Here is a 24,921-nt window from a genome sequence, read left to right as displayed (position 1 = left end):
TATACAATTTAAACGAGAAAAGAAATGAAATATAAAAGTTAATGCACAATGAATATAGACAGAACTTTGTAGAGAAAAAGTTATTCTCTCCATCGTAGATGTCATAAATTATTTCAATTCAATCATCAGTTTACACTATTTCTACCCAGAAGTTGCCTTTTTACCTGCAGCATTTAACATCAGAAATTTAATATCCTCCCCAATTTAAACTGGGTTTCTATCTGGAGTACATCTTGAAAAACTTTCTGAACTTCCAACCAGAAAGGACTTAATCATGTAATAGGCAGACTCACGATGATTAGAGTTTGAAACTCTCTTGTGCACTTTTTTAAACATACCATCTGTTGCAGCCATTACATACAGTTTGTTTGTTTTTTGTAATGTTCTTTTTGAACACTGGGTGGTGTATGGCTTATAGCTCAGATGGACAGGTGGAGGTGAGCACAAAGTTTTGTCCGAAATTGTGGTAAATAATGCCGCTGAGTGATTGTTGTTGTGTTTACTCCATAAAGACAAATTACAAGCTCCTGCTGTGTGGCCATACTCACACTGTTGTTTGTTCTGTTTTGGTGTTGTTTAAATAATCTTGAAAGCTATAAAAATTGTCTGTATGGAGTATATGCATCATCCACTCAGTGGCTTTGAGTAGCAGTAGTCACTGCACCACCCTGACTTCCTGGACACACGTTTAAAAGTCCTCTCTGTGTGTTTGTTTCTTTGCCAAATCATCAAGTTCTGAGGCGTAATCCATCGGACAGCCTTTAATTACAACTGATGCAAAAAGTCCTGGTCAATACTTTCCGACAGGCTGTGCTAAATACAGGAATCAATAAGCTGCTGAATGTGTGAGAGAGAGTGGGGCAAAAAGAGGAGGAGGAGTCGGTTTCCCCCTGTGATGATGGTCAGGACAGAAACTGAAATCCAGAGGACATTTAGTGCTGCTGATGCTGAGATTTGACATTTCAGGTGTTAATAACTGAGCTCAGTGGAAATGCAGGTCCTCTAAAGGCTTTTGGTTCATTTTTAACAATCGAAATCCGACCTCTGACCTCTGACCTCTGAGGCTGAACGATGAGTAATGTTGAGATACCAGCTGGTTTAAAAGAGCTCTTACAGGGATACACTGTGGAGGTGCTTCGCCGCAGGCCGCCAAACTTGGTTGAATTTGCGGTGCAGCATTTCACACAAGTTCTGGAGAATCAAAGGAACGACCAGCGGGCCAAGAAACACAGCACCAAATCAGCGAGGAAGGGGGTCACCTTTGAAACAAAAAAAGACGATGAAGAAGAAGAGGAGGAGGAAGACATTGTTAGTGAGTGTTACCACATGATTCTGTTTGTTTTGTGCTGTCTGTATGTCACAGACAGAAATGTGATCTAGTAAATGTTTCAAACCACAAAGCTTCATACTGTCAGCATCACACACAGGACAGGGAGAAACTTTCCACAGTTGCATGCATTACATTATGCATGTGAAAACCCACACAGCACATGAGACACACTGAATAATGTGCACAATGTTGAGATGAGAAGAAACAACATCACACACACACACACACACACACACACACACACAAACACATCACAGGAGCTGTAGCAATATAGTGTGATGACCTTTCTGTCAAATCTAATATATTCACCATTACCTCTCTCTCTGCAGAGTCCACCACCGGTAAATACAACCGCAGAGTTTCAGGTCAGTACCTGCTACAAAATGTGTAATGAATATTCATTAATGTTGTTGACCGTGGTTTAGTGTTTTAATTCTGCTCGTCCTGCTGCAGTCTGTGCAGAGGCGTACAATCCTGATGACGATGAAGACGATGACACAGAGCCCCGGGTCGTGCATCCCAAAACAGACGAGCAGCGGCGAAGGCTTCAGGACGCCTGCAGAGACATTTTACTGTTTAAAACACTGGAGCAGGTACAACAGCTCAGATATAAACTCCTTTTGATGATGACTTTTCATTTTCAGACAAAATTTGACCATTAATTTTAGGTTTAGACAGACACACACACTGGCATCTGAAGTTTGTTATTCATGTTTCTTTCTTCTTTGCCTTAAACCCAACCAATGTCCTCCAGGAGCAATTCTCTGAGGTTTTAGACGCCATGTTCGAGGTGTTGGTCAAACCTCAGGAGCACATCATAGACCAAGGAGACGACGGGGACAATTTCTACGTCATAGAGAAGTGAGTGAGAGATTTCAAACTTTTTTTTCTTAACAATAAACTAGATGAAGTTGTGTCAGACTAACAGTGACCTCTACTTCCCTTTCTGTCTCTCAACATTTCCAGGGGTGTTTATGATATTTTTGTGCAGAAGGACGGAGCGAGGATTTGTGTCGGAAAGTATGACAACAAGGGGAGTTTTGGTGAGCTGGCTCTTATGTACAACACGCCGCGAGCTGCCACAATCGTTGCAACGCAGGAAGGCGCCCTGTGGGGCCTGGTAAGTCCCAACAAAGGACAGTGACCCTCAGTGCTCCAGAGCATCAGGCAGTAACTGAGGAGTGTATTAACAGTAATATGTTGACAAATACTTTCTTGTAAATACTCTTAATGTAAAGCCATCGCAAGTTAATGAAAACCTCTTAGCGTATACTGAGTAGAAGCATTTTTAAGTACATCTAGAAGTCCACCCTAACAGCTGGAATACATTTAAAACTGAAGCAAAACAAAAAGTGGAACTGAACAAGATTAGACACAAAACAAATCTTTCCTTGGTTGGTGCTCTTTTTAGGATCGAGCCACATTTCACAGACTGATTGTGAAAAACAATGCAAAGAAAAGGAGGATGTACGAGGCCTTCATTGAGTGCGTCCCTCTTCTGAAGTCTCTAGAGGTTTGTTTTAGTAACACAACCTCTACACAAACAAAATAATAGACATTTAGTCACCATATGCTTCAGGTAATCTCAGGCATGTCCAGAATGTATTCGGTTTACTCATCATGCTTCACTTTCTTTTCACAAGCTTTCTGAACGAATGAAGATTGTTGATGTTTTGGGAGCTCGAGTGTTCAAAGATGGAGAGCGCATAATAACACAGGTACAGTGTTGGGACATTTTGTTGCTGTGTGTTTTTAGTACTGGTCTGGTTAGACTGAAGAGAATGTTTTTCTGCTGCTTTTTATACCTGCAGGGGGAGAAGGCCGACTGTTTCTACATCGTGGAATCAGGGGAGGTGAAGATAATGATAAAAAGCAAAGTAAGCAGTTAGTTTTGTTCGATATGGTAATGTGTGGTTTTACTGTACTAAATGACCGCAGGACTCACAGGCTCCTCTGTCTGTTACAGACGAAGGCGGGCCAGCAGGATAACCCAGAGGTTGAGGTGGCTCGTTGCTCTAGGGGGCAGTATTTTGGGGAACTGGCACTGGTCACCAACAAACCTCGAGCAGCATCTGTTTATGCTGTGGGAGAAACCAAATGCTTAGGTATGTCTCATGTTTGTCTCAGGAGCAGCAGCACATACATGTTCATTTTTCTGCAGTTTGTTTTCTGTGAGAGACGCTGTAGTTCAGGTTGAATGTAGCAGAGACAAAAAACACTAACTTAAAATACAAACACTGTTAGTGGCTGTTATGTAACTGGCAGTGTTCAGACAGGGTCATGGAAGGATTCCTGAATGAGTCTACTGGCCACAGACCTGAGGAGTCAGGGTGCCCCAGAGCCTCTGTTTGAACTGACTAATTACATTTAACTGTTGGAAAGTCATTTAAAAGGATAAGGAGATATAAGGACACATAAAACAACCATGAAGAGATGCAAAACCACTAAGAAGAGACAAATCCACACTGACAGAAAACACAGGCAAGATTTGAAGAGTGGGAAACATTTTCTCCTCCTACAAATTCATGTTACATCATGCTGATAACTGGCTCAGCATTTGGCACAAACAACCTGAATTGATTGATCAGTTCTGTGTTTCCTTGGCAGAATTAGAACTTAGCTTTAAATCAGAAAATTTCACATCAGAGAATAAGTAAAATTCCAACTCTGACCAGACATTTGATGCCAACTTTTGAATCCTCAGTTGCTACAGAAACATCTCACGAGGTGTGTTCCCTCATGGCTAGAGATAACCCTCTTACAATTGAATACTTAGCACCTTAAGATGGTTCCAGGAAGTGGACGGGACTTGAGTTCACTCCAGTGGTCTGCACGGGCCTCAGGTTTCAATCCAGCAGAGCAGAGATGGGATGAGGTGGGACAGGAGATGACAGCATTAATGCTACACACTGTTTGAGGCAGACACACAAGGAAGGTTAAAGATGAAGCCTTAAAGAAAGGTTGATTTCTTCTGATTTCAGCTACGTAGTAGGGGAAAGACTAAAGCTATTCAGTTTGCAGAGTATTACAGAGCTAATGTTTTGACAGAGGCAGACTGGTCTTGCTCAACATCATATTGATCCTCTGCATCACTTCATGACTAATGTCTGTGTTTTTGTTCCAGTAATCGACATCCAGGCTTTCGAGCGTCTGCTGGGCCCCTGCATGGACATCATGAAGAGGAACATCTCCCAGTATGAAGACCAGCTGGTGGCACTGTTCGGCTCCAGTGTAGACCTGAAACACTAGAAAAATTGTCAGCATTTCAGTCAAACATTGTAGCATTGCATGTTAACATGTGATTGTCTTCCCCTCAACATAAGTGTAACATAAAGCCCTCTGTCTTATATGCAGTAAAATGCTGCTGCTACAAGATAAATATGTTTAAGCTGCGAGTAGAACAACAGGTGGAGCTTCAGTTAATCCACTGACAGTCCAGTTTAATGGAGGGATTTCTCTCTGAGGATGTAAAACCCATTCTCTACTATCCCACCTTCAAACTCTTCACTGATTTATTGCAAGAAATGTTGTAACTTTTTGTGAACAGCTTCTTCTGTACAGCTCCGGGTTGAACATTTCATGTGTTGTTCCTGTTTGATGTAGGTGTGACGGGACATTTTGGCATGTTGCAAAAGGAAAAGCAGAGTTGTAAATGATAAAACTAATGATGGGTGGATGTTACTGATAACGCCTGTGCTTTTACTCTGACAACAAGTTAAATTTTCTGGTAAAGGCCTGTCACTGAGTGGAAAATCTACATTAGTTTTTTAACTCAAGTCTTTGTTTCTAAAGTTTGCTAAAATGTTAAAATTACATCTTATATCAAGCTTTCATAAGAACAAAATACTGAGAAGCCACATTGTAAATGAACAGCCAGACTTAAATGTTTTACAAGCGTTATGTAACTGTGACACAGTTCCACTGCCATTCCAGTTCCACATTGTATAATCCTGAATTATGGAAAAGGTTTTTGCACATACATGCACATTATGTTAATTTGCTGTTAGACAGTCAATCTCTGCCTATTATACAAGGTGCTGTGCCATTTTCAATTTGTACTCAGCAAAGCAAGAATTCAGCAACTGTTAACAACCTCTTCTGCTGTTTACTTAAACCTTTGTTGTATGGAAGGAACACTCAGTTGCCAGTTTATTAGGAACACCTAGCTAAAACGAATGCAGTCTAAAACAACAGCCCTACGTTTATGAAGGTTAAAATGTTCTGTTTTTGTTTTAGAGAAGAGTTGATTCAACTGGAAGAAGTCGTCTGTGGTGCTGTTGGACTATATTGTATTTCTGTTATTCTGTCCACACTTCTTATATCAGAGGGTAGACTAAATAACAGAAATACCTCTGTATCACTCAATACAGTTCAACAGCACCACAGATAACCTTATACAGTTGACTCAACACCTCAACATTTTAACCTTCATGAAGGGAGGATTTATTGCAGAACTACTTTCAGCTAGGTGTACTTAATAAATAAGTATAGCTCAGTTACAAAAAAAATCTTACCAAAAACACACCACATACAGAATAAAGGATTATATCTTAAATATTCAAGTTTTCTGGAGTTTGTTTTATTTGAGTTACAAAATATGAAGTGCCATCAGCAGACTCCACAGGAGAGTTTGCCAACCTTCTTGTGTTACAAGTATTTACACCCAAAAGTCGAAGATATCCATCTAATTTCCACACTGCGTTCTGGTATGTCCCAGAGTTCAAATCTCTGTTGTCCAAGTTCCATAGTCAAAGTTTAAATATTTAAAATATTTACAAAGTCCTGTATTCAAAAACTCCCAAATCATACTGTAGCTTGTTCAATGCAAAGGCAGGTGGCCAGAGGTGTAACTGCTTCAGTAGTGTGAGAAAATGAGCAGAGCTGGTGGAATTAAAGGAGCTCTTAAACGAACGTGGTCCTCTACAGGGTCTCCATAGTTTTACATGGTAATTCTTCCTCCTCTAAAGAAAGCCTGGGTGAGGAAGTCTGTACATAATTATTTAAAATTACACGCCGAAATGTCTTTTCAGCCATTGTGGTACAACAGCTTCTATGATCCTCTCTTGTGAAGAAATGAATATGACAATCAATAAAAGACAGATGAAAGAAAAAAGGCCACCCAAACTGTCACTCTTGTTCATCAAACATCCTGATTTTTTTTCTTCAGAGCATCTCCGAACATTAAAATAAAACTCCAATAAATAGAAATACAGCAGAGAAATGGTCAAATAAGACTGATTCTGGTTTGGTCCATCCCTGAGTTCTGTAGAGAAGGACAAAAATACCAGACAGGAGTGACAAAAGAAAAAAAGGATCGATGGAAAAAAGAAAAAAAGTGTTGATGGGGTAGATCCTACACATTCCCATTGTGTTCAGGAAAAAAAATTCTCATATTCCTCTGGTTTCCTGAGGCTCATCAGCAAGAACATTCACCTGTGGGACAGTTCCCAGCAGTGAAGGTTACACAGAGGTGATAACAATCATGAGGTGTGGTGAGATGCTGGAGATCCTGTTGAGGAGGTCGGGGGCGAGCTGGGATAAGTGGCTCTCTGAAAATTCACACGGTGGGAAGATCTGTAGCACGTAGGCAGGCTGAAATAAACAATGAAAAGTCAGAATTACTTATGTTGCAGTCCACATGTTTATACACAGAAAAAAAGATAATAGTTTTAAAGGAGACTGTAAAGCTCACACATAAATTATGCATATAGATGAACCACCAGTACAAGATTTCCTTATTAAAATACCACTTTGAACAGTATCACGTTTCTGACTTCTGTTAAATGATGCATTTCCTCAGATGACACGGCAATGACAAGTCTAACAGAAGCTATACGTCAATGTCATTATTTCCCAAAGCCAATCAATTTCAGGCCAGTGCTTTGAGACTAAATGCAACCTTCATCTGGTGGAGGAGACTTGATAGCTGTGAACAACTCAAACGTCAGTGTAAATTTTGTTCTGTTCTACTGCCACAGTAGTAATGGCAGCAGTACTTCAGTACTTCCAAACTGTTACACTTTTTTACTGTATGAAAACAGATAACAGAGAAAACTTATCAACCATGACGTCTCACCTGATTGGAACCTGGGTTGGGGATATTGATGATACCAGCAGCCAACTTTGTCTGCAGGTAGTTAATGAAAGCGGCCTTAAGAGCTTGAGTTTGATTTAGGACGTCGTCTTGATCTCGTCCACATGGTAGAGCAAGGAGAAGACAGTAGTCACTGTCCCCCTGCAGAGGGGAAAAAGGTAAAGGTTTTTAACAGACTTTATTTAGTGAGACAGAAAATAACTCAGTGTGAATAAGACAAATGGCACATACTGTCATTCTCCTGGCCACACTCTCCAATTGTGAAGCCTCTAGTCTCATTCTCTGGACAATCCTAAGCAGCGCGCCTCCTTCTTGTAGGGGCAGTGATCGATGAGCCAAGGCTTTGTTGCCACAGACAAAATGCAACTGGACTGCAGCTGTGTCATTCTTCAGCGCCAGCAGGCCTTGCCACACAATAGGGTATTTCTGTTTAAATAGGAGACAAAACAAAGACAAGTTTGTCAGACAAAGCTAGCTCTTGTTCAGACCAACAACCCTGAACACAACTGTTGTGAGGAGTTTTGTTTTACCGTGAGCAACTGCACCATATTAACTGGCTGCGTCATCTTGCCATCTGGTTTTGCCTGGAGGTCTGCACCCTGAAGATTCAAGAAGATAGTGCATTTTGTTATGAGCAGTTTCTCCAACAGGAGGATACCAACACACATTTGCACATCCACTCTATTGACAGTTTATTAGGAACTCCCAGCTAAAGCTAATGCAGTACAACTGCCCTGCAATAAATTCTACATTCATGAAGGTTACAATGTTGAGTTTTTTTCTTTACAGAGGTCTTAATTCAAATATATAGTTACAGGGTGGACAAAATAGTGGAAACACCTCTTGGAATAATCTTCATAACAGTAGGTTAATGCAGGAATGTCGTATTCATTTCAGTTAGGTGTACCTAATAAACTGGCATTTTAACAGCAGTAGACTCACCATAGTTGGTGGTGGCTGGTTATGGCCAGGAGATGTCTCTGGTATCTGAGAATGGATGCTTCTTGGGTTTGGATACATCCCCGAGTACTCTGGGAATGAGCTACTAGGTCCTGGTGGCATAAGCTGAACTCTCTGAGGAGATGCCACTGCTGCCCCAGATTGTCGGATAGCCATCATTCCATCTTTGGGAAGAGGGGAGTGGGGTCTCTTTGCCTCTAATGACTTTGTCATATCTTTCTCAGACACACCTTTAGGCAAAACATGTGATCTTGGCGACAAGGATAAAGGTATGTTGGAAGGTGTTGAAGAGGGAGGAAGCGTCTCCTGAATGTGTCCAGAGTGAGGGTCTGTGGCTGAACGTTCGCCCTGTTGGTGCAAGAGAACACGCATATCTCTCTGTGCCATGTATGTTTCCAACTGGACACTGCCCCGCAAAGGCCCACGAGGGTCTGACTGCATGCTCTCTGGTTTCAGCTGTGTGGCTGATTGTCTTCCTGCCATGTGGAAGTGTCTGGCTTCTTCCTGTTCCGCCTCATGACTCCTCAAAGACCCGGGGTTCACCTTGAGAACCTTGTCTCTGCTGACGGCCTGAGGTGAGGTGGGCCGTGGCTGCATGGCACCAGACCAAGGAGAGGCAAGAGGCTCACTGTGCATCCCGTAACTCATCACAGAGAGAGGTGGAGTATTGACCCGAACATCTCCTTGAACAAGATGCCCCACTGGAATTGATTGGGTAACACAGTGAGGAGACATCCGTCCCAAGCCTCCAGGCACACTGTGAGGTGGCATGATAACAGACTGCTCTGGATGGTGTACACCAGGAATAAACTGTTGCATGGCAGGAATGCCTGTGGACAACATCACTGGTATGCCCTTGGGTGATGAGGAGCCTATGGGTGAGGACACTTTCGTAAATGGAGAGTGCGGATGACCTGACTTGCGTGGGGATCGTGGTTCCTGTTTGACCCCGCTGAGATGTGAAGGAGCTCTGTCACCAGCTGCTGTAACAAAACCCACATGATTGCCTGGTGGAGAGGGCAAATGAGGGCTTATTGCAGGACTTATAGCAGAGGTCCAAGGTTTAGCTCCATCTGTACTGTGAGGATCAGCACTCTCCATTTTCTTCTGATGTTTTAATGGCATGTAGTCTTGATGGTAACTCAGTACCTGCTGGTTACCTGGCGTGAGACGCTTCACTACTCCTTGAGGTCCAGACTGATAAGTAGACTCCATCTTTTCCAAACCTGAGCTTTCCTGTTTAATAGAAGACAAAGCTGACTGTGTCTTACCAGGATGCCCATGATCTGTCTGAGATGAAGGTCCCTTTTGAAGTCCTGACTGAGGATGTCCATACATTTCCTGTTTAATCTGGGGCATGGACACCAACTGCTGAGATTCCATGTCACCTGCTGTTGCTTGTGGGATCTGACTTATTTTTGCACTAATCCGCTGGGGTCCCTCTGTTTTCTGGCCTGAGTGGCTCAATACGACCACCCCTTCAGATGTATTCACCCTCAGACCAGAGAGAGATCCCATACCAAGAGTGGGGCTCTCAACAATGAAGCGTGCAGCACTTCCTCCATCATCACCAACAGATGGCCCGTGGTATGATCCAGTGTCGTCTTTGCTGGGTCTATATGTTGATTTGGGTAGAGCCATGTCCGCACTGGGATTTACAATGTTCATGTTTACTTTGTCTTCAGGTTCAGGAGGGTTGCAAACGCGACTGATGACAGAGGTTGCAGTGGATGCAATTACAGAGATCACAGACTTAGTCTCAGGGGATGGTAGTGAGGCTGGAGGTCGAACAATGGGCGGAGCTGAATGAGCTGGCATTCTACTATCAGGTACTGGTGACTTATTTGGCACAACAGCTGCTGGAGTATTACTTTCAGATGGGTTCTGATCTCGGAGGGTGGGCAGATTGCTAGAAATAGAACTACTTCCTGGCAGTGTAATATGTTTGTGTTTCATGAGAATCTGTCTCAAGTCACTTGTGCCATGTTCAGTTTCCATGTTTTCAGACTCTGAAGATAAAGGCTGGTTTTCCTTGGAAGCTACTGGCATGACAGGTGAAGAGGAGACACCTATCTCTTTAGACTGGTGGCGCCAATCTGGTGGAGAAACAGGAGTCCTACTTGTCTGAATGGGTCTGATATTTGGCCTGTTAGCTAGTGGAGACAGGGATGGTGAGATGCATTCAGGTGGCAGTTGTTGAGGCTTTGGGCATATAGGACTCTTAGACTGGGGGTAAACAGATTTAAGATGTTGAACCTGTTCTTCAGAAGCTGACTCTGACTCTGCATTTACATCTGTAGCCTTGACAGTGGAAGGCTCAGGTTCTGGCTTCCAGGTGGTGGGAGTAATGACTGTGGCAGCTGCTGCTGATGGAGTTGTCTCAGAAACAACCTTTACACCAGAAGCCATGCCATCTGTTACTGTAGCTGTCAATTCCTCACTAACTGAATGTCCCTCCTTTGAATCCTTTTTTACTTGCTTTTGGCCTTTAGAACGTTTAGGTGTTTTGGGTCTTCCCTTTGTGCCCTTTTTGGGTGTGGTTGGAAAAGAAGTTTCCTCCTGTATAGCAGATGTATTTGTTTCAGCGTCATCTTCCTTGGCAGGCTGAATAAAGTCTTGCATCTCAGGTTCAGAACCTATATCTGTACTTATTGGAGGTGGCTGGGTTACCGTTGCATCGTCAGCAGTTATTGAGCAAATAGCAGCCATGAGTTCTGTCTCGCTAGCAGGATTAGAAGGTTTTTCTTCATCTGGGTCACTTTTTACTTCTGGGACAGGTGGTGTTGGTGGTTCTGCTGGAAAAGCTGGATCGGTAAGTTTGGCAATGTTTTCCACAGCCTGCTCCAATTCCCGTTCCTGTGAAATTAAGCCTTTTGATGTTTCCAGAGGCTCCTTCTTTTCCAGAGCAGCATTTTCCTTTTCTTCATTGTTGGAGTCTCCTTTGTTGGCATCACTGCACTTTGAAACATGGTCACTGTGGTCACCAGGTTTAAACTTTCTTGAGGAATCTTCTTGATTCCCAAGCTCATCTTCCCCTAACTGAAGAAGATTTTTCACCTCTGTGACATGTAGTCTTATTTTGAGGTTCTTGAGGACAGGGGACTTAGGAGTCCTTGTCAACTTGGTTTTTCCTCTACCAATCTTTTCTTTTTCTGAGGTGGGTTTCTCTTCTAAGACTGCAGAATCAGTCTCTTTCCCATTTGATTTACCCTCACAAGTCTTGTCATGGAGAACATCTTTATCTTTGGCCAATTCTCTGCCTTGTTTGTCTTTCTCCTCTTTTGTTTGGTCAACTTTTGTTGATGGATCGTCTTTACATGAACTGGACGAATCTTGCAAAGCCACAGTATCTTCATCTGTGAAGTCCATTTCCTGCTCATCATCCTCAGCCACATCAGTTTTGTCCCCCTTCCTTGCTGATCCAGATCCTAGGGCTGTAGGTGCCTGATTCAATGAGCCCTTTGTGGCATGAGGGGAAGTTTTCCCTTTTGACACTCTTGGCATCCGTTCACCACTTTCTGATTCATTTGAATCCGTGTCTTTGTCCATTTTTAATTTTTCTACTTTAATGGCAGAACTCTCGTCACCTTGTCTGCGATTCTTGGGAGGGCGGCCGCGTTTAGTTGCAGGGGTTGGAGCAGGCGGATCCTGCTCAATATTTTGTTGTGCTGCATCTTTGTCTGTACCTCGCTTTCGTGCAGAGCGTAGTGACTCTGTGATTTCCTTTACAGCACGAACTGGTGCTTCATCCTCAACTGGTTTGGCATATACGGATTTGACATTTCTTCGTCTGGCTCTGCCTAATGATATGCTCTGCTCTAATATATCAGGATCTGATCCATGAATAGGAGATTTTCCTGTGGATTTTGACTCAGCTCTTGGGGATGAGCCACGTTTCAGCTTCTCTTTGTCAATGCGCTCACTCTTGCGTGTAGCCTGTTTCTCAGAACCAGAGGTAGACATGACAGGAACAGGAGTAACTTGAGCAGGGGATTGTTTGCACTTTTTATTTTTCATTTCTTTTGTTTTATACTCTTTCTGGGGCAAGACTGGTTCATCATTTGTGTCATTATCAACAGACATCTGCACTTGAGTAACTTGGAGTTTCTTCTCTCCCTCAGGGTCTGCTACTGCTTTACAAGTGGAATGTGTCTCTTTCTTGACTGCATCCACCTCCTCTAGAGGACTAGATGGTATGGGACTAGTGGCTTCAGGCACTTCTGGTTGTGTTGTCTCAAGATCCAGCTCTGGTTCTGAACTGCTAACAAACTCATCTTCACGACTCATCGAATCGCGACGGCATGGCTGTTCTGTAACAGGAGGTTTTACATCCTCAGTGACAATTTCCAATTTCTCTTCAGATGGAGAAAGCTTACTTCTATCCATTGAATAACTGGGTTCAGGGGCTGCTACAGGTGCAGGTTCAGAATCAGAGGTTGTCTCAGTTGGTGGGTGGTGCATGGGTACAACATGTTCATTTTCTTTTATCTCTTCTTTTACCTCTTCCTTTACGAAAGGCATAGAGGGATGTGGATCAGGGGCTGGATTTAACACAACACCTTTGTCTTCTGGTGGAGGAAAGTCCTTAACCACAGGCTGGGTGACAGGAGTAGGTGTCAGTTGTGGCTCAGAAATCAGCTCTTCAGCGGGACTGATAGGTTTAATTTCTGGCTCCATCATAGGTCCAGCTGTTTCAGGCGACTGCAAAGCTTGCTGCTCTTGAGCAGGAGCCTTTTCCGCTTTATTCTCATCGGTGAGCACGGTGTCCCCTTTTGTCTCTTGCAGCTGCTGGGTTTTATTCTTCTGTTGTTGTAATCGCGTGAGTTCCAAAAAACGACTATGGAAAAGGACAACTGGCCCTGAGTCAAGTTCACCATCTACTGCACCTTGCTGACCAGGTTGTTGGTTTTGTGTATGCTCAGGTTCTTCATGTTTGCGTTCCAAATGTTGAAGTCGTCTAGAATCCAATTCAAAGACGGGGCTATGAAGGAAGCGGGAGGCAAATAGTTCCCTGCGTTCCTGCTCCTCTGGCTTGGGCTCTTCCTTCCTGTCATCAAGTTTGTCTTCAGATCCACTTCGAATCTTTTTCTTTTTCATGTACCAGGAAGGTGTAGGTCTTGGCGTTGATTCTACTTTCTCAGTATCTTTCCTGTTGCGGAAACTAGCAAAGTGAGAATCATAATCTAAAAATGACCAGTTATCTTCTCTGGAAGATGAGAGAGATTTTGCACGCTCAAGCAGAGCCTTCGTATCAGGTGTGATGGTCTGGTCAAGTGCAAAGGAGTAGAATTTATTCCTTTCAAGATGTGCTAGTTTGGGGTCTGAAAACCTGTCAACCCTCGGCCTGGATGTTGAGGGTACAGGGGAGTGGGGTTTGGGCTCTCGGTCCTCTTCAGAGTCAGATCTCACTTCCCCAGGCTCCAAGTCATGCCAAATACCATATTCTGAACGCCTGCAATTGTGAATGTTTTTACCTAGATTTCTGGAAAAGTTCAGGTCAGGTAACAAGTCTTGTTTAACTCTGTTTTCCCATCTCTTTTGTTGCTCTTCTTCCACACTTAGTAAAGGAGTGTTTGGTTTGTTTACTTGTGTGTTATGTGTCCTTTTGACTAATAACTCCAGATCTGGGTGGATTTTTTCATCATTCCGACTTAACTCTTTCTGAGAAGGATCCACAAAGTCCTCATCTGCATGATGAGAGAAGTGCTGATGTCCCGGAGAAGAGGTGTTGTTCCAGTCAGGATCTTCACTTTTTTGTCTGAAGCTCCTGTAGACACGCTCCCTCTTTATCCCTGAGTCTGCATCAAATTGGTCTAGTTTCTTTAGTTTATGAGATGGGAAATTATCTGTGACATCCTCAGGTGGTTTACCAACTTCATGCACAAGACTGCGATGTTCCAAGTCCTCCGTTTCACTTCCTTGAGGACTTTCTGGTTTGTCAGGTTTGTCAGATTCGCGCTGCTGTTGCTGCTGGTGCAAACGTCTGTTCTGCTCCATTTGCTTGCGGTAACTCTGAGACAGGTCAATGTCAACGTGGTCTTCCTTGTTCTTGCTGCTTTTGTCAGTTTCAGTATTCTGACTACCACTTTTGAAAGCAGCATGGTGTTCTTGTTCCCTTGCACTGCTTTGTTCTGCAATTCCCTCATGTGAAAACCTTCTGGATGAAGTGTGCCCTGGGTGTCGTTTGGACTCCAGTGCATCTAAAGATCCCTCAGATTTCTCTCTTTGTCCTCTAAGGTCCTCTTGACTATCCTTCTGAGTGCCACTTTTATCAGTTTTGAGTCTTGCATCCCTCCGCTGTGATTCTTTGTGTTTGTCAGTGTCTGACTCTTTCAAATATGAGGCACTGGCACCAAAGTCAGAGGACTGATTACCGTCCTCCTCCTCATGCCTGCTTCTCTTCTGACGAATAGTCCTTCCTCCAGAATCAGCAAAGCGCCTTTTCCTTGCAGCAAGGCGATCAGAGTCCACTGATAAATCTTTACCATCATTTCCAGCATCAGACTTTAGATGTTTCTTGAGTCGACTCTTCCCATCCAAGTCTGTATTATCACCTTTACTCATTTCAGATCTTTCAGGTTTTATGGAGTCATGATGAGCAGTTGACAACTGATTCCCAGAAACAGAGTCACTATCCTTACATTTCTGCCTCTCATGAGCATCTTGGTCTGATCCCCTTCCTCTTCCAGAGCCTCCATCAAAGCCAGCCTCAAGTTCTGTTTCAGGCAGTGGGTTGGATGGGGATTGTCCCTTTGCTTTCCTTGATTTAATCTTCTCAGCTTTGTCTTTGTCACCTTTCTCTTTTCTTTTGGCACGTTTTGTTTTCTCAGCACCTGCAACGCGATCTGGTTGACTGCTCTTCTCACCTTTGTCACTCTTCGAGGCATGTTCCAGTAAGGTCTTTTCTGACTTGTCAAAGTGCGGTGGTGACATTGAGCTCACACTACCACTTCGCTCAGAGGACTGGCTGTAAACCCGTCTTTCTGAGTCTCTGGGAGCACGCTCAGATGGCGAAGGTGATACTGTAGGAGTAATGGGCCGCCTTGGATGAGAAGGGCTCCACCTGCTGCGGTCAGCCTCAAAGCGCTCTCGCTCTCTTTCTCGCTCTCTTTGAATGTATGTGTATTTTCGGATGTCTTGCTCAAAGGGGTCTCTGTAGTCCCTGTAGTCTCTTGGATCTTCATGATAACGTGGGTCAAAGTGATCCCCCTGATAATGTTCCAGTTCAGGGAAGCGGTCTCTGCTGCGAGCAGCATAATCTCTTCGAGCATCCTCTGGATATAGGCCAGGGGTTCGTATATTCTCATAGTAAGCCCTTTCTGCTGTAAATTCATGGTATGGAGGTCTGCGATCCTCTCTGGAGAAAGAATAGGAAGAGGAAAGTAATGATTTCTGTTAACCTGAATAATTAATCATTTACATATTTTGCAATAGAACTGTGATTCTAAAAATTAGCACCTTATATCATATTTTCAGGGTTAACTTCATTTGAAAGAATTGTATGAAATTAACAATATGGGCAATTTACCGTCGCTCGGGAGGAATTTCATAGAAGTCCCTAATGTCTTGACCAGATGCCTGCATAGATCGGTAGAACGCCATCTGACTCTCTTGACTTGCAAAGTCCACCTATCATAAATAAACACACATTCATAAGTACACGTGAAAAAGGACATTTTACCAAACAACAAATAATGTTCACATCATTTACATCTTTTACCTTTATTTTATTGCCACCAATCTTCCAGCCTTTGGTCTCCCTTACAGCTGCCTGAGCAAAATCTGTGTTGTTGTACATGATGAGGGCCATCCCTTTCAATCTATCAAACACGACCTAAAAACAAGGACAAATTAAAAATCACATTTGCAATTTTTTTGCACTACAATCAAAAGCACAAATCTTTAGCAAGAGAAAGTATAACACCTTACCTTCACTACATGTCCGTAGCGACAGAAATGCCGTGTGAGGTATTGTTCGGTAATATTGGTTGCCAAACCATCCAGCCAAACACACGTTGTGGGCATACTCTTCCCAAAACCGAGCTTCAAGAAGAAAGAGAGCAACATGTATATTATATAGACAGAATGCATATTGAAAACATACACAAACCAGAAATGTTTCTGTTGTTTACTGTATAAACATTACCTTCAGTCTGTTGCTCCCCAGATACTCTCCATCCATCTTCTTTATGGCCTTACACACACTGGCAATATCAGAATACTGCACAAAGGCATACTGGGGAACTCCATTTACTTTCTTGATGTCAATGTCCTTTAGGAGAAAAGACGAACAATTTGAGAACAATAACAAATGTAAAATGTACTAATTTAATTGTACAGCACAAATTTTTAAATGGCAGCTTACCACAATTTCTCCAAAGCGCTGAAAAATGTCAAGGAGTTGTTGATAACTGGTGGTCTTTTCAAGGTTGCCTATAAACAGTGTCCTTGTGGCCTTTGGGTGGAACTCATCTATCCGCCCGTCCAAGGGCCTGAACTCATTTTCACTTTCCGTTTCTGAAGGAAGGAGGTGGTTTATCATTAATGTTACTGACATGCTACTGGACTCATATTCTCTACCAACAGCATATAAAAAGCTTTTTGCAAAATTATTTTTGGGACATTAATCTGTCTGCACCAAGTACTCTTGACAATAAATACTGTTTCATATTATATTTGTCATGACTTACCAGGACCATTCCAGGCAGTGACTTCAATAAGCATGCCAAAGAACAGCTTTCCTTTGGAGACACTGAGGGCTTTCTCTTGATCCTCCTGCTGTCTAAAGAAAACCAAGCCATAGCGGTCTTCTGATGCTCCATGAATTTGCACTGAGGTCACTTTCCCATGTTTCTTGAATTCATGGAAGAGTCCGTCTTTTAAACTTGTATCTGAAGAGGGAAATTTAATTAGCATTATTTCAATGCTCAGTCTGCAAAAAGAGCACTAAAAAAAAGATCCAAAACAGCAGTTTTATCACAACCCCATCTACATGCTATCTTAAGGTTTTGACAACATATTTTGTGCGTTTTTAGTTTGCAATGCAAAATCTACACAAAGTCCTGACTATGAATATAAGATTGTGGTCTGGGAATCTTTGCTGTTGTACATGAGCAAACTGGCAAGAGCACAAATGTGGAAATATTAGAAGCACAGTGACCTGTACACCAGTGGGACCGAGGCCAACATTAAAGCCTGCCAGGCACCAAGTGACAGTAAATATTTGTGTGAACATAATAACACAAATGAGATTTTAAAAAAATTACATAAATGAAGTAAATCAGTTTTCTTTTGTCTCTTGAATTTGCATTTTGTTTCTTGAATATTTTACACCAATTACAAAATAACACTGAACAAGGGTTGGGTGATACACCACTGTACTACTGAACATAACCCGCATAAGAAAATACAACAAGAAGTCCAAATGATGAATCACCATCCCTGAAGTTCAGACACTCCCCCTGGCAAACACTAAAGTCTGTAACACATGTTAATTTTACCACATTCAAATAAGGTTTGCGTGCTCCAACATAAACTTGCATGTTATATTGATATTGTGCTGTGTGAACTAATGTCCACGTTGCATCCCAGTTCAAGCAAAAAACAATTAACTAATTTCATAGATAACTCTTTAAGCAGCATGTCAAATAGAGACTCACCTGTGGAGCGCACTGGTAGGTTTTGCACTTTAATTCCAAAGCTTCTGCGTGGCTCATCTGAGTCAAGCACCATTGATGACTGAGGAGGGGCGTGTGCAGCAGACGACTGAACAGAGCGTGCACGCGACCCATCGCTTGAGCTGCTGTTTGAATCACTGTTGTCACAAAAAAAAAAAAAACAATTAAGATTGAAAACCAGAGTACAATGATCTGACACGTGTCAGTGTAAGTCAATAAACCCATGAAACATGAAGTGGATGTCACACCTGCCGCTGCCCGTGCTGCTGGTGCTGCTGACAGAATCAGAGCTCGAGGATCTACTGCGGGATCGAGATCTCGGGCCTCTCCCAGGGGACAAAGGAGCTCTTTTAGGGGAATGAGGAGTTTTGGGGTTTTGTCCTGTGGTCCGTTGTGGGGAAGGGTGCCTTGACTGTGAGGAATGAGATGACCGGCTGCGACGGTGATGATAAGTTCTATCAACACGCCGTCCTCTGTCATCTCTGTACAGGTCACGCCGTGTAGAATTAGTGAGAGTGAAGGGGTCTCGAATTCTAGAGTCAAAATGTGGGTCTGATGCCTCAAAGCTCCCCCCGATAGCACTGCTCCCTGGGCCAGCAGCAGCAAACATAGAGCGGTCGCGGTAATAATCAGCGTTGTAGTGACGCTGCCTGTCGAAAGTGCTGCTGCGGTCATGGTGTCCATATGGGCTGTGATCATATGCACGTTCACGGCTTTCTGAGCTACTGTAAAGTAAGAAAAGGGCAGAGAGGGAGAAATGAGTTAATATGATTCAAAACACAAAAAAACTATTTACTGTTAAAACTATTTTGGCATCTAAATGTGCAATAGTGAATACAAAAATGCCTGGTACAGCAAAAACGTAGCTGAGGTACACAGCTGAGAACAGGGCAGACAGGATTTGGGGTCAATTTGAGTAGCTTAATACTGATACAAAGAGCAGTGCCAGTATTTCTCGTGTAGAGATCCCGTCATTCATTCATTGGTAAAATCCATTTCCCTGTCACTGTCAATTTTGTCAATTGATTTGTTACCATCATGGCATCTTCTAAAGGGTTTCAGTTTGTCAACAAAATAAAAATAAATGGCTGTTTTTTAACCTTTTAGCATTTAGATTAGAACTAAAATAAGTTGATTAACTTCACTATTCAAAGAAATCAAATACTGGCACTGTTTGTAAATACTAATGTTGATGACTGCTGTGGTTGCTGCTACCATATCTGAACCGCCAGCAGCCTGAAATTGCATTTCATTCTTCCAAAGAAACAAGCACAATACTCTATACTGTAAATTCATAAACAGTCACATGAAACAAAGCCGCCCCAGACTGAATGTCTACTCATACAAACACTTAATTCAGCAACGTTGAAATGCTATTCTTGATCTGTGTTACTTCCATTTGCAAAAATAAAATCACTGAGCACTTTCGGCTCCTCAGGGTGTCCAGGGAAGCTGATTTCAGAGGCTGACTGTTCATGAACTGTTGCTGGTAAAAATAAACAAATAAATAAAGAGCGATCCAAAGATCCAAATGAAACATTTCTCTTTAATATTCAACTGTACAATTCTTGTATTGAGAAGCTCTGTGGTGCTGAAATTTAAAATGCCTCGCAGGTCAGATAAATGTATCTAATGTGAAACCAGTTCTTTGTAACAGTCATATGATGCTGGAGGCACTTATATAAATAACTGACAATAATATGTATCTATTTTGTTTATGCACTTTATAAAACTTATATTTTTTCCTCTCTCACATCAAATTAATGTTTCCCTAGAGGCAATGCAAAACCTATTATTAGACAAAGCACTAAGGAAGGTTAGAGAAAGAAAATATGCAGAGGGCAGAGCAATACCAACCTTTTGGAAAAGAAGTTACCGAAACTAATCCAAATAAAATCTAGGTGGTCAGAATGTGAGAGCCCGAATGAAAAACCAAGGGGAAAAATCAACTGATCTAATTAGGCAAAAACGGTTCTCTTGAATCGCACTGCACGTTATCTTCAAATACTGTGGAGCACCAGGCCAGTAGATTGTTGAGGTATAATCCACAGGCTACTTAATTCTCTTCACTGGATGGAAAAAGGGAAAAACAAAAACAACCACAGAAATGGAGCTCTTTATGGATTTCAGGACATGTGAAAAAAACATAGGAACATACAACCTCAATAAATAAATATGAGTTAAAAAGAAAAAAAGGATGATGAACTTCGGGATAATTCGCAGACTCCAGGTTGACTTATACAAGAAGTTGGTGCCCAAATGAAAAATACATCCAACTGGATCAGTCTTGCTGCATGAGGAGATACTTTGTCCCAGAAGTTAACCTTTACATTAAAAAGGCCAAAAGTGTATTCCACTGGTTAATGTCAAGTAGTCTAACATCACACAAGCTCATGGACTCGCAGACGCTATGATCACAGAATATAAAATCCTCATGGGCTCATAAGGATGACATAATTCCACAATCCATGGATCCCATCGGGTGTGCGAATCGGCAGGCTTCATCTTTCTGTAGTAAAGTTTCAAGTTACTTTGAAAAAGTTGTCTACAGCTCTCTATAACATACTTGGAGTTTTCTTCTCCTCACTGAGGCCTTACACAGCTACATCCACACTTGAGTAATCCAAATGAATGGCAGCTACACCTATCCACACTAGGGTCCACATCAGTACATCCAACATGGGGTATCGTATTGCGTACATCCAGGAGGTTACATCCCAACTATGCAGCCTTCTTGTGTCTTCGTGGCCCTCAATCCAAAGCAAGATTAGCTCCACAAACTTTTGATAGTTGGTTGTTTGGATCCTCATCGTTCTTGAAAAGTCTTCTTGGTATAGCTTCCATATTTGGGACAAAAAGTGGTGACAATATACAGTTTCATCCTAAAAAGACTGAGATAGCCGTGAATACATACACTAATCTGTCTTACTTGGGACCTGTAACGAACGTAAAGTTCTTCCATCCCCTTGTTCAAAACGTAAATCCAGACAAGGCTGTATCCACAGATGCAAAAATGGCAAAAGTACTCCAACCATCAGCTGTTGCCAAGAGGAAAAATACTGACAACCCAAGATGGAAGGTCCTTGAAGTAATTACATATTACCTGTATAGACTCTTCAGAGTAAAGGGCATCCTCTGGAGTAGGGACTTACTTCCAGTTACAAACGATTCCAAGTTAAAAAAAAAAAAAAAAAATCAACATTAGATCCGATACTTAGGGAGAAAAATGTTTGAAAAATATCCATAAGTTCCCGAGGTAGTTTCCCATAAAATGTAATAAATCCAAAACTCACTAGGATATTCCTCACAGATGTAATATCCGAACCAGATGTCAAACCTTGAATTATAGTTACCTTACCAAATGATAATCTGTAGTTAATTTATTTAGATCCCGTGGGAATGGCGAGTCAATTATGATGAAAAGTGGAACAATCCCTAGATTACCTTTGTGTAACCCCCTTGAGGCATCTATCTCTCACGAATAACCCCACTATGTGTTTAGGTCTTAAACCTATCCGATACCTAGATTCCCCTGGATTGTAAGGGGAGGCCGTGTCCACTTACCCATCTATTCTCCGTTCATAACGTCCCTCTCTGGTGTGAAGGGACACAGGTGGGCCAAACACTGGACCAACTGTTCCCCTAGAGAATCCTGTAACGTCTCGACTGCTCGAGGGGGAGCTGTCTTCAAGGCCCCGAACAGCACTAGGGACTGATCCAGGTTCATTGTAGTCAGTCCGCAGGTCCCTGTCTCCCATCTTGTTGACAGCATTGTGAGCCTTCTGCGCACTTTTGATATCCACAAAATCCACAAAAGCTGCAACACCACCCTCTGACCCTCGCTTCCGCAGAACTTTAACGCTTTCCACGCGCCCATACCTGAGAGGAAATTACAATGAAAACAAACAGGAAATTACAAATCCACTAGCCAAGAATAGTAAAGTGCAGCTGTTTCTATGTAAGACAAAAGAGACACCAATACAAAGGCAGACAGTAACAATTCAGCCCCAGTTATGAGCTAAGACAAGTTTCCACTAATGTTTCCTTTTAGGCCACCAAACAGGAATGAATGTCTTCAACCATGTTTGCAATTATTATGATGGATGAGCAATCCCTGAGTCATAAATATTGCTGGGAGTGTTGAGAGGTTTCTGAACAACAGCTACAAAGTACTCATTTTATTCAAACGTCTCTCTGGGACCTCACACATGTCAATTGTCAGTGTTTAACAACAGTAAAAAGCATTATTATTACAGAACACTGATTATGTGGCACCGTAATAGCTCCAATTAACGGTGGCTGGATGTAGTGTTCGTTGTGTTCTAGATCAGTTTGATTATCAGTTGCTCCAGTGGACTTTACATTGCGTAGGAAATGATAATGACATGTACGGCTACATATCTTTAGGTGACTTCTATGAACGAGGAAAGGCATTCAAGCTAAGGCTATTACCTCTCTTTAAATACAAATAACTTGCTCACTGTCGGGAGCAAAAGCTGCAGTTTACTTGTAACTTGCCAACTTGCAAAACAACGAGTATCTTTGCGGAGTTTAAGTATGGTGATGTCTGCCCTCGTCAAGCGGCTCAACAACTTGCTAACATCTGATTATCAGCACAGTGAGCTCGCTGATCGATCGCAGATTTTAGCTTTTTTACATTTCAGTTTTCCTTTCACACTGTTAGTCAGATGAATAAACATCGTGGCCCAGAGGTTTCCAGTGGTTAAAACAGCACAACTCATCTGTTGTTATTTGCCCCGCTGCCCAGCTAACATTAGCTGCCTTTTGGCTTGTACTGATCATGAAAACGTCTCCACTTCCCACAAAATGGTCGGATGGTTGGTTGGGTGTTAGCTCGGTGGCTAGCACACCTAGCTACTTGCCTCTTGGCGTTAGCAAAAGTTAGCCAAACATTAAAAATCGCAAACACTTTCACACGAGTGCTTACATTACCGGTATTTCGGTTCAACGATTGCCGCTGTGCTGCAATCTACCACAGACAGCACACAAGAAACCCCGTGACTTGTAAAACTTTAAAATGCTAACGTTAGCTGTGTTAGCATTAGTCGCAGGCTATACGGCTAACGGCAGAGCTGCAGCTAGCCCGCGCTGCTCCGCCGACAGAGGATCCCTCTTGCGTAACCTACCGTTTAAAATGCTCCACAATTTTCTCCTCTCGGACATGTTCGGGTAAATTTCCCACCCAAAGGTGTCTGGTTTCCCGAACCATCTTGCGCTATACTTCCCCCCTTCACACACATATGATCTGGCACGTTTCTAATCCCTGCCGGTCGGAGGTCCGCCTGAACAAAATGAACGACGGTGGATTGATCTGGGCCCGGTGACCGCTGCCCATGTAGCTTTAGCTGCTGCGTCCCCGAGTGGTGCACGGGAACGCGCGTCAACCTCGCTCCTGGTGGTTCTGGGTGCGAGCTGCGCGGCTCCGGGGTGCCGCGCGTGGCCGACAGCAAGCACGCGATTTCCTCAAGAGGATCAAACTACAGCCCGCGAGGTAGATTTGTCTGCAACGTCACTGCGGTGATCAAGATTATCGATTAGAGTAAATCCCAGCAGAATTAAAGGAGATCTAATCATCTTTTAATGTGTCAGTAGTGACTTTTCATTAATTAAACTATTCTGTTAAAGCTGATTATATAAATTGACATGTAGTTTTAAAACATGAGGCTGGATTCCCAGTATCAGTTGGTTTGATGACTTTATATATTCTGTTCACATGGTGCATTTTCCTAATTTCTCATTTCTCACATTCCTTTTCCACTTTGCCCCGGGACCTCCAGTCAGGTTAAACTGGCCGCAGGCTGAGGGTTGCGCCCACGGTCACTCATTGTTAAGTGATTACTTCAACCCCTATCAGTAGTTTCTTAAGTAATGTTTGTGAATGTGAATGAAAACTAGGGCTGTAACCAGCCCCTGTTAGTGCCTCTGGACCAACTGTATCAACATACATTCAGACTCACAGAGGTAACATTTGGTTTCCTTAAAAGATCATTAACTGGTGATTTTTGAGAAACTCAGAAGGTCATTTAAAACACATATTGTCCTGAAAGTGTCTGTAAAATCTCCAGCAACCATGAGGATGAAAAAATCTTCTGTCCATTGATGGTTCCCTCTGTGATCCAAGAGGTTATTAAGATTATTTAAGCTATAAGATGTCAGGAAATAGTGTGAAATGTGCATTACAAATTCAGAGAACCCATAATGATGTCTGCAAACTGCTTCTTTTTTCCAATAACAGACAAGTCAAGCAGAGTGGCGCAGCAGAAGTGTCCTGGGCCCATAACCCAGAGGTCAATGGATGGAAACCATCCTCTGTTATTTTACTTAATTTCCCTGAGGGAGTCATTCCAAGGGATCAATAAAGTCTTGTCTAAGTCTAAGTCTAAAAACCCAAAGACACTCAGTTTATATAATAAAGACAGAAAAGCAACAAAACACATTTATGAGGCTGAAATAGCTCAATAACTGAGTTTAAAATGTAACTGTCAAAAGTGATTAATCAACTTATTTTTTCAGATTTAGTAAAAACTAAAAATAACACTGTAAAGAAACTTTCAGCAGCTCAACTAACACACACACACACACACTGTAGGTGCATGGTGTAGGTTGCCATGTTTTGGTTTCTGCCTCCCAGCAGGTTTGTTGTTTGGCCCCCAGGTGGTTTTCAAACATGTTCCCACCCTTATTCAACACTCAGCTCCCATTTGGTCTCCTCATTTAAACGCCCTATATCCGCCACTGGTACACAGTTAACGGAACAGGTGTCAGACTCACGTCCAGATCAGCAGAAATATAAATGTAACATTTTACTTAGACAGAAACTACATTCACATGTACTGAAA

General features: G+C 42.5%; 2 protein-coding genes across 5 annotated transcripts; one reads left to right on the top strand and one right to left on the bottom strand.

Annotated features, from left to right (window-relative positions):
* The first annotated feature begins 49 nt into the window (after positions 1-49).
* On the top strand, positions 50-5,743 carry prkar2ab (protein kinase, cAMP-dependent, regulatory, type II, alpha, B). Its single transcript, XM_051074375.1, is given in 10 exon segments — positions 50-1,312; positions 1,660-1,695; positions 1,784-1,923; positions 2,085-2,191; positions 2,297-2,470; positions 2,672-2,843; positions 2,974-3,048; positions 3,142-3,207; positions 3,297-3,435; positions 4,455-5,743. Coding segments are annotated over 10 exon segments (1,275 nt in total). The 5' UTR covers positions 50-1,071; the 3' UTR covers positions 4,580-5,743.
* Positions 5,744-5,887: 144 nt separating this feature from the next.
* si:ch1073-335m2.2 (msx2-interacting protein) lies at positions 5,888-23,499 on the bottom strand. Of its 4 annotated transcripts, none has more exons than XM_018681394.2 (15): positions 23,209-23,499; positions 21,626-21,940; positions 18,310-18,786; positions 18,044-18,198; positions 17,075-17,275; positions 16,750-16,901; positions 16,531-16,656; positions 16,314-16,427; positions 16,105-16,218; positions 15,913-16,013; positions 8,367-15,741; positions 7,955-8,023; positions 7,656-7,850; positions 7,407-7,565; positions 5,888-6,922 (listed from the first exon to the last, which is right to left on the bottom strand). In XM_018681394.2, the coding sequence occupies exons 1-15, from the start codon at positions 23,289-23,291 to the stop codon at positions 6,791-6,793; spliced, it is 9,768 nt and encodes a 3,255-aa protein (XP_018536910.1). In that variant the 5' UTR covers positions 23,292-23,499; the 3' UTR covers positions 5,888-6,790. The 4 variants fall into 4 exon arrangements, with proteins under 4 accessions (XP_018536910.1, XP_018536911.1, XP_018536912.1 ...); XM_018681395.2 differs by having other exon boundaries at positions 18,310-18,783; XM_018681396.2 differs by lacking the exon at positions 23,209-23,499 and having other exon boundaries at positions 19,919-21,626.
* Between the last annotated feature and the right edge of the window lie 1,422 nt (positions 23,500-24,921).

Source organism: Lates calcarifer, linkage group LG12 (genome assembly GCF_001640805.2).
Source record: "Lates calcarifer isolate ASB-BC8 linkage group LG12, TLL_Latcal_v3, whole genome shotgun sequence".
Lineage (NCBI taxonomy): Eukaryota > Metazoa > Chordata > Actinopteri > Centropomidae > Lates > Lates calcarifer.
The sequence above is the reverse complement of the archived record's forward strand: the minus strand, read 5'-3'. Positions and strand labels throughout refer to the sequence as shown.